We start from the raw sequence: 14,204 nt of genomic DNA, 5'->3' as shown, positions 1-14,204 counted from the left end.
GTGACGGAACAGTCATGTGACACTACTCAGGGTATTGCGTAAATAAAGAAAAATGAGACAATAACTTTTATAGCTTTTAGCAAACCATGCAGATATACTTTATTCACCATGACGTGTAATATATAGACCTTTACAGAATATACATTACATAACCTATGAGTAAATTTGACTTATGAAAGCATTTAACGCTATAAAAAAGTTTTTTTGTACCTGTAGGAATGAAAAAACATTTGCAAAATGTAACTCCAAGGCTTCATGTCAAAGACAATTGTGTACTTTCAGTTAAGTCAGGGAATGAAGATCTGTAGTTGAAGCAGACTGAATACTTTCCTGGTAAATCTAGAATAAAAAGGCCCTCAGGAAAAGTCTGTTTTAATTTCCCCATCCATTGTGGTATCTACCTTGATGTTGAGCTTCTCTGGGTCGGCATTAAGCTTGGCATTAGAATCATAGTTTTACAGGTACTAAATCTTTGTTTTTTTTCTCAAATGATTACTATAATTTTGTGGATTACAAAATTGGGTATGCAAAGTGGTTTCGATTGCTCTGGGTTGCTTTTTTGGCACACCCCTTGTGCTAATGTTTTGTGTTTGTATCATTTTTTATTGTTATATATATTTCTTTATAACAATATTTCCAAAGTTTTGTAATCTTTTGCTGAATTTTGTGACCAGTGATTTTTAATGATTCCCTCTTCTTCTTTCTGAATTTTACCTTAAAATTAGTAGGGATTATTTTTTGAGTCTGGTTTTTCCTCTTTTTTGTGTTTTGGGAAAGGCCTATTTTTGGATGGGCTGAGTGGTGGTTCTAAGGCTAGAGATCTGCGTTGGCAAACAGAAGGTGTCAGTTCAAATCCCATAAATGCCAGAAGTGACTCTGCTCCATTGGGCCCTTGAGCAAAGCCCTTAAACTACAATTGCTCTGTCCTGGGTATGACATTAATCTGCATCCAGCCCTGCAAGCAGGTCCTCCAACTTTCAGGGACAACTTGGGGGTTGGTGGCAGGATTGGCACTCCAGCCATCATAAAAAAAGCCTCACACTGTTCCAGTGTGGTGCTGAGATGTCACCTGCTGTACTCGGGTCCCAATCCAGGTGGTTCGTTGTGTGGTGGATGCAGCAACATGCTATCAGCACATGCTCCCAATCTCTCTCTCTCTCTATTTTTGAATATTAAGCCTCAGAGTAGACTGCAGTTTGGGAGACCTCATTTGGGGAAGTTTCAGTTTGGAGTCTGCAGATAGGAAATTAAGGCTTCATTTTGGAGTTTTAGGCCTCATTTTGCATTTTTTATCAATTTTCTTATATTGTGAACCAGAAAGTTACTAGAAATCTCCAGAAAACAATAACAATATGAGGCTGCTTATTGCACCTCAGAGCACTGACTTCAGCATATCTAAAATTGTGTGTGATCACTTTGACAATGAAACGAACAAAAAGAAGGTCTATGACAAATCCTAAAAGAAGCTTGCAAGAATTTACCACAGAAATACTTGACAGAATTACACAGCAGCATATCAAAGCCAATTAGTGAAATTTTGCATTTTAATTGAGACATTCCAAAATAATGACTTCTTTTATAAACACAAGACACTTGCTGCCCAAATATTGAGCTTAAAAATCTATTTCTTGGGAGCCCTAAGACTTTTCACAGGACTAATACACAAAAATAGAACATAATCATATACTACTTATACACTTTAATTAAATTAAAATGCCACTTCCATTCTCTATCATGCAATACAACAATTAAATCCAAAGCTATCCACACATTTTCTGCTTTGTTTTGTTTCTCTCTTAGTGTATGTCTCAAAGTCCAAAACAGGGGCAAATCATGAAGTTTGAATTTATTTTATTGGGCATTGTGGACATAGTATTTACCTAACAAGGGGTCTTTTTTTTATTATTTAGTATATTCAACTAGACAAGAAAAAATATTTAAATAGTGTGGCAGGCGGCTGGCGTCCATGCCCAGCTGGGACGCCCCTGCACACTATATTCAGGGGGAGCAGCCCTGGACAGTGCAATATCTCCCCCTGGACGCTAGATGGCCGCCACCCTGGGCTGGAGTAGTGCCTGGGTTTCCCACAGGGCTCCCTGGGAATTGGAGTTGGGGGCAGCTCTGTTGGGTCCCGCCAGGGGGTGCTGTGTTTGGAACTCCTGAGCCCGTGTGGGCAACAGATTCATCACACCTGGAAGTGCCGCCGGAACTCGGTGATCAAACACCTAGAGCACTTCCAGGTGACCTATAAAAGGAGCCAGCGACCACCACTCGGGGGCCAGAGTCGGGTGGAGGAGGACAATGTTGCTAGGGAGGAGTGGTGGTGCCAAGGAGAAGAAAGTGTTTGTACTGTACTGGTGGCTACTAGTGCTTGGGACTGTGTTGTAGCTGGGGGGATTACGGGGAAGATGTGCCCTCCAGCTGAAGATAAATAAAAGTCTTTGTGTTTAACACGTGCCTCCCGTGTCCAATCTGTGTCGGGTCAGGCGCTATATAGTGTCTTCTTACAATAGGCATACACTCTGTAACGTAAAAAGGTAAAGAACATCAAAATACACTATCTTTCTACAAGTTATTATAATTGAATCAAGTTATTAAAATAGAGGAACACCATCTCTAAAAATAGATCAATGGCCAACGGATCAACGGTCTTAAAAAACTGTGATATACTTTATACCAAATATTTTTAAAAAGTCTTGGTTTAACAGTGCAAGTCCCTGGAATGTACATGAAAATTTGCCTTTAAAGACTAGTAGTTGCAGAAATGTTAGTTATTAGTCAGCTTGGTGCTAGAACATGGTTAAAAGTGAAAAATGGTATGAGACCTTTTGCCTCCTTGCTGAATAGTAGCAACATGGCTATGAAAAAAAAACACAACTATTGTTACAGTTATTCACATGAGTGTTAAGCAATATAATCACACCTTCTGCTGTAATAAATTGTAATGAAATATGAAAACTTAGTTTGATGTAAATTATAGTTATCATAGGGGGTTTTTACTTTTTTGTTAGAATCAGAAAATCTGAGGATGATCATTTTTGGCTAGAGTTAAAAAACTGTTGAATTTTACAAAAGAAATAATTTTAGAAATAAATTATGAGTTAAACAGAATTAAAAAATGAAAGGTAAAATTAAGCATTTGGTACTTAATGAAATTAAGTACTTTACAGAAACGATTCACCAAAATGCTAAACTAACTGTTAATGCACTAAATTCAAATGCACCATTTAAATTATTCAAACAAAATATGCAGGACAGAAAAGGACTTACTTTGCAGCCTGTCTGAGCTCTGTCACATTTCTTGTTTTACCTTTTCCATCTTTAAAGGTTGTTTTGTTGGCAACAGTCAATATTCCATTTCTGGTGGTAAAATCCGGAAAGCACCTTTGAAAAACTACAAGCAAGCAAATCAGTGTATACATACAAAGCCAAAGTGTGTTAAAAATGAAGAAAAAAATGACAGCAGCAGCAATGAATGCAAGAATAATTTGAACCTATTACATAAAGTATATAATAAACTGCTATGAATTACTCAGGGCAGATCCACTGGCCAAGAGTTTATAATGAATGTCGATTATTGCTTATTTCTCAAATTGAGAAACAGAGGTATAGGAGATAATTAATAAATAATTTTACCATTATTTATAAGCGGATTAACTAACCCACATTTTGACCCTCTGTTCATTCTTAAAATCTTAAGAAATAAATTTATTAGATGCTATGCTGTGCCCATTGTTTGATCCATCCATCCATCCATCCAATTACCAAAATCACTTAATGTAACTCTAGGCTGAAGGGAGCCAAAGCTCACTGCCAACAGCACAATGACCCTTTACTATAGATACGCTGAATTTGTATATTTTGATTTCCTTATTTGTATATATATATATTGTGGTGGACAGCCGGGTTCCATGTCCGGCAGGGACGCCCCTTCTGCATCTGTTCCGGGGGAGCAACCATGGGCAGCTCAATACCTCCCCCGGGACGCTTGGTGGCAGCCTCCCTGGCGGACAGTGATCCCCCAGCCTCTCGCATGGCTCCATGGGAGATGGAGTCCTCCACAGCCTGGTTGGGGGCTCGGATGGCCGCTAGGGGGAGCTGCATGGAGTCAGCAGTCCAGCTGGACGTATCTTCAGCCCCACCTGGAAGGGCAATTAGGACCAGGTGGTCAAGCACCTGGAAGGCTTCCGAGTGGGATATAAAAAGGGCCAGCCACCACCACTTGAGAAGCCAGAGTTGGGAGGAAGGAGACGAAGCTTGAGGAGGAGTGGTGGTAAAAGGGAGAAACTGCTGGTGTTGTGGTAATTGTGCTTGTGTACTGTGTATTGCCTGTGGGTCATGGGGAAGATGTGCGCTCACGGGTGAAGAAAAATAAAAGTCCTGTTTGTTTATACGTGCCTCTGTGTCCATCTGTGTCGGGTGCCTATATAGCGCCTTTGTTACAATATATAGATATAAATATATATATATATATATATATATATATATATATATATATACACACACACAGTTATTTCTTTAATTTAGAATTATATGGGAGATTATCATAGTTCAAATACTTTGAATTATTGTTCAGACAACAAAGCATTGGTACTTTTTAGGAGTACCATGAATCCATTGTGCTCAGCCTACAAAACTGAAACATTTTTTGAAAAATACACCAATACAGTGTTTTTAATGTAGTGTATTTAAAATAAGCCACACTATTCATTACTATAGCTGCCATGGAAACAGTGATTAGCTGTAGGAGACAACAACTCAGGCCTGACCACTGGCCGTGTGGAGTCTTCACATTGTTCCCTTGTTGTGTTCTCAGTTCTCCTTCCATATTCAAAAAAGAGTATCTCGGCTTCACTGATAAGTTTAAATTTGACTGGAATAAGTAAGTGTTCCATACACTGTGATGGACTGCCATTCTGCCCAAGGTTGATTCCCACCTTGCACTTGATGCTACCTAGATAGTCCAGCTTGCATTAAGAATGGATTAAACAAATAAATGGATGGACCACCATACATGCTTCACTGCAGAAAATATTCCACCTCAGCCAAACTGCAAAAACTAACAGAAATAAAATGAGTTACATCTCTTTATAACAATCAAAAACTTACAAGGTCTGCTAGGAACAATCATCGAAGGGCAATCTTCATCTCGTAAAATTTCTGATACAGACTGAAAATATAAAATAAAATAGGTTAAAGATTTCAGGTCTCGTGGTGTCAGTTTTAAGATTCCGCATTGGCTCTATATTTCCTACTTCTGTTAGGAAAAGTTTTGACTTTCTGCAATACTTTTTCTTACACAGGTGCTGACAGTTAAGTAAGAAACCAGGCAAGCAGGACTCAAAGTAAAAACACATGCATTAGAGGAGGTGTGTAATGTTTGTTTTATATTATAGTTCACCATTTGCTTTGAGTGTGCATTATAACTTAGATAATATCAGTCACTGGCTCCAGATAATATCAGTCGCTGGCTCCATTTAGGTTTAATATTATTCTGAACTTGCTGCTGATGGGGTTAATAGCTTCTGATAACTGAAAAATGAGAAACTTGAAGCAGGCTATGCCATACTGAGTTATCCATTCCAACTTGTTCATTCAGTTGTCCCTTTTGAGAGGTCTGTTACTGGCACTGAGTTACACACAAGCTAAGCGTCAGTACACCAATGGTATTCAGAAAAAAATGACATAGTCTGGGTTGGACATTCAACAAAAGTCATACCAGCAATACTGGAAGTACAGTTAAGGATGTATTGCGTGATCAAAGTGTAATTTGGATTAAAATGTAAATTACAAAAATATGTAATTGATTCTTACTTAAAAATATATTAAATACATAATCAATAAGTTAGTTGTGAAAGTAATCATATGTGATCTTAGGTGATGTGTGATTTTTTATGTATGTGTGTATTGTATATTTTTCATGTTATTTATTATTATTATGTAATTGTAATGTATTTTTTTCTTGTAACTACTTCTTTTAGATAGATAGATAGATAGATAGATAGATAGATAGATAGATAGATAGATAGATAGATAGATAGATAGATAGATAGATAGATAGATACTTTACGTCTTGTAAAGCACTTTGAGTGGCATCCTGTATATGAAAATGTGCTATAGAAATAAATGTTGTTGTTGTTGAAGGATTATTGTTTTCATTTAGTGTATTCTGGCAAGAACTGAACCAATTATCCTGACTAGCTTAACTCTTTATTCAGGTTAAATTCAGCACTAAAACAAACAGGACACAAATTTATTCTGCAGTATTTATATTCATGAGCTGATTTCGAGCAAAACTTTCATTCAGCTAATACTTAGATGTCAACATTACAAGTAGACAGCCTGGAAATTCAAAAAAAAAAACCCTTGAGGGAAACAAACATAAAAGGACAACATCTTGTTGAAAATACAGGCACCAGAGTATGTTCAGAGACATTAGAACAGATACAATAATAGGCCAGTGTGATGGATTGCCGGCTTCATATTCCGGCCCTCACCCCCAGGCCGCCAGGAGGAGCTCTCCCGACAGCATGGACGTACCCCGAATTCCAGCAGGGCCTCATGGACTATGTAGTTTTTATACACAGCCCTGCTGGATACCTTGGGGACCACTGGGAGTTGCTGTCGGGAGGCCCGTGGACTCATATGTGCCCTATAACCTGGAAGTACGTCCTGGTCACGTGAACAGGAGAGATGACCTACTTCCAGGTTGAAGAAAAGGACTTCTACCCTGACCCGGAAGGAATAAGGACTTCTGGGTAATGGAACAGGAACACCTCTGGGTCAGGGGGTATAAAAGACTTTGGGAAAGCCCAGTATACTGAGCTGAGCTGGGAGGTAGGGTGGCGAAGTGTCTGGGAGAGGAGGAGTGTTTATTTGTGCTTTATTATAGAGAATTGATTATATGAGTAGTGTGGAGTGGAGGGTGCTTGGTGCACTGTGTAATAAGAAAATAAAAGAGTTTTGGACTTTTACCTGGTGTTCGGAGTAGTACCTGAGGGTTCAAGAGGTGGATCGATACTTCTACTGCTACACCAGTGAATGAAAGTCATATTGTTTCAGTAGCACTTCACTATTTTATTTGATTGGTGTACGTTTTAATGACCAACAAAACAGGTGAGTCTATCTTTAGTAACAGCCTCCAGCCAATAGTGTGGAACTTACATCTGATCCAAGACCAACCAAAAAGAGGTTTAAAACTTTAATAAATGTCTTAATTGTGATATTACATGACATGCATTTGCTATTCAGGCACAATAAGAAAGGACACAATATTTCTGTAAAACATAATGCAAATCAAATGACCCAGTATTTCATTCCTGTCAGGAGAGACATTATGAAAAGCAGCAATGTGTCATTACTAAAACAAGTCTATGGAACAGAGCAGAAGCTATCCTTCATCAAAGATACTTCTCTTTCTGCTAATCATTTGTTGAAACACATGCAGGCCAGTGTAATGAAGTGGATAATTCACTGGAGTTTACAATCCAAGGCTGCCAGATCCCACCTCTGTCTCCACCTGTGCTCCAACCATAGAAATTCAGTGTAAGCAGCCTGCTATAAGAAAATACTACATAACAAGAAGGTTGCTTGCTTCCTTGTTTTGAGCAGTCTACAATGCTCTCAACATTTTTGTTAGTCTTCTTCTAACTAATGAACTGGAGAACTACCAGGTTGAAGAATGATAACACTACTGAAAGATTTGAGGCTTCATTCAAATTTACTACTTTAGATGGAAACACGAGAATGGGGAATGTAATAACTACTGTAGCTATCAGTGCTTTTGTCTAAGGGCTTGGTCATGTATTTAATGTTGCAGGTCTTGTCTATCTTTTATGCATCTTTGACTGCATTTTTTAAACAACATAACCTAAAGTGAGAGTCTTACTGACTGTAAGAGTCTTGCACTTTATTAATAAACTGGCACACACTTTTGTCTAGCTTTTTAGATAAACTATGTCATGATCTTAAACCACAATGAACACAATAGTTTTGTGATAAGTTGACACCCTGATTAAGAATACACTGTAGCAAAAATGCAAAATAATCCAGAACACTTTTACCATTAGCATATCTGAATAAAATAAAGAAGTGTTAAAGCTGCATTTTACTCATATAAACTGAGAATGTATACAAACAAATAAACAAACCTACCTTTCTGGGATTGTTAAATCCAGGCTTGCAGAACTGTCGATAATATTCCCAGTAGCTTTTGTTAGACCTGTAAGAGTACTGCATGTCAATGTAGGTTGCAAATCTATCCGGGCATTTGGAGACACAAAGCTGTTTAATAGCAAAACACAAAATTAAACAAAAGTTTAGTATGCACAATTATAGACGTTTATGATCACATCTTTGTGTTCTTATGATTTTAAGTAAATAACAGACTACAAAAACATAAAAAGTTATTAACCGCTTTACAGAATATTGTGTCACTGAAAAAATGGTTAGGATTTCAGTGCTTAATATATTAGTATACTGGAGACACATTAATAGGGCTTATACATAGAAATGTACAAAAATTGTCAGGATTTTTATTTATTTATTTTTTGATGAAAGTATTTAATTACTGTACTAAATGTAATCATAAGTCATTAATCATGAAAATCAACATAAATCAAATATTAAAAACAGTGTGAGAATAAAAACCTTTTCCCCAAGGTGACCACCCATCCCGCCCAAACTTCACTGTTGAAGAGGTCAAAACAGGCTCAAAGTCCTTAATGTGTGTGAAAACCGGAAAGAGAGGCACAGCAGACACAGGAAGCCCTTGAGCAACTAAGTATAGCAGACAAATAAGTTAAGAATCCAGACTAGAAATGTGTCGCCAACCATTGGCAATCCTGGTCCTGACCAAACGCGCAGCGGCTTGCCATTTCTCTATATTGGAGCCAGATGAACTGCTGATCTGCTCTGCTGAAAGTTCAAGTGACATTAACTTAAAAAAATAGGATTTCCAGAGATTAAAAAAATAGAATTAGGGAATTTCTGGCAAGAGGCCAACTCTCAAAGTTTTATCCTCATTCTATCAAGGCTGGAATCATAGTGATATACTATCAATTTAATGGTTTTAAAGGGTTACGTCATATGTACATTCAATAAAGGGCACTTATAAAATCTTAGCAATAACAGTTAAATGATCTTCTGACTGAGTTTATATCGTAGGTGGATAAAAATGTAACAACTTACTTATACTTTCAGAACATCTTAATAAGTTATGGAAGTAGTGCAATTATTTAGAAAATAAGTGAATGGATGGGGTCACATTTCATCCAAATTTTCACGCCTACAAAGAGATTAAGGTTGTATATAGTCGACTCATGAAGTATTCTTATTCTTATTGAAAGGCTTATTCTCATTGCTATAACAAAGCTGGCAGCACCATGAGGATTATGTTTTTTGATTTCTCCAGCGCCTTAAATGCCATCCAGCCACTCTTGTTAATAGGTAAACTCAGAGGCATGCAGATGGATGAACCTATGGTGTCCTGGATAATGGATTATCAGTTGGGCAGACTGAAATTGTGAGACTCAAGGACTGTGTTTCTAATATGGATGTGAGCAACACTGGGGCACCACAAAGAACAGTCCTGTCTCCTTTTCTCTTCACTCTGTACACCTCCAACTTTAAATATAAAAGCAGGTCATGTCACTTGCAGAAATTCTCAGGTGATTCAGGTTTATTGATAAAGGGGATGAGATAGAGTAGAGGAGTCAGGTGGAAAACTGTGTTTCTTGTTGCAAAGAGAATTGTCTGCAACTTAACATCAGCAAAACCAAGGAACTGGTTATAGAATTTTGCCACACCAAAGAGCATACACAGTATGTCTGGTCACTATTCAAGGAGTGGATTTAGAGGTGGTCCACTCCTACTAGTACTTGTGGGTCTACAACAATGACAGGTTGAACTGGTCTCAGCACACAGAGGAACTACATGAGAAATGGCAGACCAGGCTGTTTTTCCTTAGGAGACTGCATTCCTTTAATGTGGGAAGTGACATCCACATCTTCTACAACTCTGTGATGGCCAGTGCAATTTTCTAGACTGTGGTGTGCTGGGATGGTAACATCACTTCAAAAGAGGCCCACCGAATCAACAAACTCATTAAAAGGGCGAGATCAGTTATAGGACACACTCTGGACCACCTGGAGGTCGTAGTAAAGGAGAAAATGTAAACAAAACTGAATGCGTTTATGAGCAATGTGCCACATCCTCTCCCTGACACACTAACACTGAGGACTTTCAGCCAATTAATTATTCAGCAAAGGTGTGTCAAGAAACACTACAAGGACTCATTTATACCAACACCAATACACCTGTATAATGCCCCACTGTGGTTGTGATTGCCAAGTAAGAGGTTTTCTTTCTTTTTAGTCATGCTGGTTCGTGTTCAGACCATAATATCTGTGTAAATTTATTTATTTATTTAAAGAGCATCTTCAAAAATCCAAATTACACCCTGGGGACTAATAAAGTTCTATCTGTCTATCTATCTATCTATCTATTCAGAATCTTCACTTTCTACACACTTTGTGCTGTAGATTTAATTTTAAATGAATAAATTTAACATTTTTACTCATCAATTTGCACTCAATAACCCATAATGGCAGTGAAAGCATGTTTTCAGAATGGTTTACAAATATATTAAAAATTAAAAACTGCAATCATTTATTTTATGGGTTTTGAGAGAATTTGCTTTGGCACTCCAAATTGAAGTAAGGTGCATCCCATTTGGTTTCTTGAACTTGACTGGAGAGGACCTGTGGAAAACTGAGTTGAACCTGTGTATTAAAGGTCCCACAATTTACACTGCAGGTCAGAACAAAAACCAAGCCATGAAGTTCAAGGAACTCTCTATAGACCTCTGCATTAAAACTGAGGTGAGGCATGGATGAGTGTAAGGGTAAAAAAAACTTTTCTAAAGCTTTCAATGTTCCCAGGAGCACAGAGACCTCCAGACTCAAACCCTAGTGAACATCTGTGGTGAGACCTGAAGATGGCAGTTTATAGATGCTTCTCATCCAATCTAATGCCAGGATACACTGTGAAATTTTGGCACAATCGATTTTAAGCCCAATGTTCTGAGATGGCCAAAATTTTTGCTTCATCAGCCAAATATGGGAGTGAATGTGATGACCAATTGCATCTTACAATTGTGCTGTCATACGACTGGAAGGACCTCGGTCATGCCAGAAATTTCACTAGGCTGACTTGTAGTGAGAGCAATCTCACGACCTGATTATCTTGATATCGCCATCAAATTTCATTGTGCATTGATCACAGTATATTGTGCATTGGGTATTGCTGCTGCCATATCCATTTTACATTTTTGATTTCAAAAATCTAAATATCATACATACAGCAACACACTTACAACTAAATGAGCAATGATAAAAGTATACTAGAAAACTATTACTAGAAGAAAACACACACAACAGTAAATTATATAGACTACATACCTCTAATGTTCTCTGTAAAAAAGCCAAAATGTGTCTGTGCTTCAACCATCTGTGTGTCCAGTTACGTCTTTTCTATGTACTTTCAAAGTATAGTACGGCAAGAGTCTGGAATGCAGCTCTTTTCTTTATTGACATTTTGAGAAACCTGTGGCCATCATGTTTTTTTTGCATGGGTAAAACTGTCATATATATATATGTAAAACCTGACCATTCACTTTGTGGCACGTCAATCATACCGAATGTATTTGTAGAGTTTGAATACGTATACGAATGGTGATTTTATCATGCAGGGTGAGTAGTCGCTTGTCCACAGTTTCTAAAAATCACATAGTGCATGCCCAGTATAACAGAATTTGAGAGATCTGCATACAAAATCTATAGAAGACTCGAAGACGTAATTGCTGCCAAATGGACTTCTACAAAGTACTGAATTAAGGGCCTGAACATTTATATGAATGAGAAATTTCAGTTTTTGATTTTTTAATAAAATTTACAAACCTTTCTTAAAATGTTTTTACTTGGTCATTATGGATTATTGCATGTAGACCGATTGGCAAAAATGGCAAATATTAGCCATTTAAAATTAAATCTACAACACAAAGTGTGCCTGAATCTACTGTATATTGGCACATATTTTTTTAAATATACTTTTGCTTATTTGTTTGCTCTGTGCTTTGTGACAAGACGGTGTAGAGAAGGTACTAATGTCAATACCTGATTGAAGGGACAGGAAAGGCTAAAGCCAAACCAATTTTTTGTTTATGAGGAAGAAAGACAACTTTGCAATAATTATATGTTGGAGAGAAATGCAAATGTTATTTCCTATAAAAAATCTCAGAAAAATAAATACACTTTTTTATATAAGTGAAAATAAGTTTATTTGGGAATTTGTATTGGAAACACCTGGCTTTATTTGAGAATTTAAGAAGGTTTGATTTGACAAAAATTATCGATGACTATTTCTGTTTTTCACTACACATATGGAATGTGAGACAGTAATAAGAACTCACACATATTCATGGGGCCACCTTAGAGTTGCCAGTGAACTGACTATGTACATTTTTAGAGATAAAGGAGTAAAACCATAGTATTTAAAGAAAATAACTCTCAGACATTGAATAAAACACAAACTCTGCACACAACGACATAGCAACTCAGAACTGTGCTATCGACTGTCATAAGATTAAAGTTAAAGATTTAAAAATATACAGTGATCCCTCGCTGTATCGCGCTTCGCCTTTCGCGGCTTCACTCTATCGCGGATTTTATATGTAAGCATATTTAAATATATATTGCGGATTTTTTGCTGGTTCGCGGATTTCTGAGGACAATGGGTCTTTTAATTTCTGGTACATGCTTCCTCAGTTGGTTTGCCCAGTTGATTTCATACAAGGGACGCTATTGGCAGATGGCTGAGAAGAAACCCAACTTACTTTCTCTCTCTCTCTCTTGCGCTGACTTTCTCTGATCCTGACGTAGGGGGTGTGAGCAGGGGGGCTGTTCGCACACCTAGACGATACGGACGCTCGTCTAAAAATGCTGAAAGATTATCTTCACGTTGCTACCTTCTGTGTGCAGCTGCTTCCTGAAGCGACATGCTGCACGGTGCTTCGCATACTTAAAAGCTCAAAGGGCACGTATTGATTTTTGACTTTGTTTTTCTCTCTCTCCCTGCTCCTGACGGAGGGGGTGTGAGCTGCTGCCTTCAACAGCTTTGTACCAGCGGTGCTTCGCATACTTAAACAGCCCTATTGATTTGTTTGCTTTCCTCTCTGTTTCCTTTGAAGAGGAAGATATGTCTGCATTCTTTTAATTGTGAGACAGAACTGTCATCTCTGTCTTGTCATGGAGCACAGTTTAAACTTTTGAAAAAGAGACAAATGTTTGTTTGCAGTGTTTGAATAACGTTCCTGTCTCTCTACAACCTCCTGTGTTTCTGCGCAAATCTATGACCCAAGCATGACAATATAAAAATAACCATATAAACATATGGTTTCTACTTCGCAGATTTTCTTATTTCGCGGGTGGCTCTGGAACGCAACCCCCGCGATGGAGGAGGGATTACTGTATACAATACTGTATATGTTAGAATAATGTCTATTTGAGAAATGTTTTAAACAGCCAATGAATAAAAGAATAAAAAGTCAACCTATAGCACACCACTTGCTGCTACAGGTGCTATGGTTTAACATGTGATTGTTATCATGTGGAATCAAAAAGCCATTCAGCATTTGGATCTTTTGTTCTGAACCAAGCCATCTGGAGCCATCTTGTAAAACCTGAGAAGATACAGACTAAAAGAAGTATACCTGAGTCTTCCTACATTCACTAAAGAGAACTAAAGCCACATGTTCTGATAATGAGGATGACATACTTCCTTCATGTACCTCAACAGCAGTGTGTTTTGATAGGGTTTAACCAGCACTGAAAATCTAGGTGAGTGATTATTTTATACTTCTGTCATTGCTTTAAGAGTGTGTACGGAGAAGAATCTACTTGAGAGTTTAGCACAGTCACTAATCCAGATGTTCAACAGCTCCAGTAAGAGTAAGTGAAGTCTAGCAAGTCCACTGCTTATACAGATGTGAATGGCGATTAAATCACAATTATATCTTTACATGTTTTATACTGAAACCTGAAAACTCACAGTTGCTAGCTTACTAATGCTTTTTGGAGACACTGGTGGTCCAGTAAAAAGAAATAAACTTGGGCCAACACTGACATCATTTAAGTTAGGACATTACA

At 37.7% G+C, this 14,204-nt stretch overlaps 1 protein-coding gene across 5 annotated transcripts in view; it reads right to left on the bottom strand.

The window, feature by feature from the left end:
* Positions 1–14,204, bottom strand: part of slc44a5b (solute carrier family 44 member 5b) — a 340,353-nt gene that overhangs the window by 59,284 nt on the left and 266,865 nt on the right. For 3 of the 5 annotated variants that reach the window (XM_028811195.2, XM_028811194.2, XM_051933316.1), the window contains exons 6-9: positions 8,155–8,283; positions 5,110–5,170; positions 3,271–3,394; positions 2,826–2,858 (exon numbers count right to left, since the gene is read on the bottom strand). In XM_028811195.2, the coding sequence (XP_028667028.1) occupies positions 2,826–2,858; positions 3,271–3,394; positions 5,110–5,170; positions 8,155–8,283 (347 nt within the window). The remainder of the gene's footprint in view (positions 1–2,825; positions 2,859–3,270; positions 3,395–5,109; positions 5,171–8,154; positions 8,284–14,204) is intronic. The other 2 variants (XM_028811197.2, XM_028811196.2) reach the window with 1 other exon arrangement.

Source organism: Erpetoichthys calabaricus, chromosome 10, assembly GCF_900747795.2.
Source record: "Erpetoichthys calabaricus chromosome 10, fErpCal1.3, whole genome shotgun sequence".
In the NCBI taxonomy this organism is placed as follows: Eukaryota; Metazoa; Chordata; class Cladistia; order Polypteriformes; family Polypteridae; genus Erpetoichthys; species Erpetoichthys calabaricus.
This window is presented reverse-complemented; position numbering and strand designations above follow the sequence as displayed.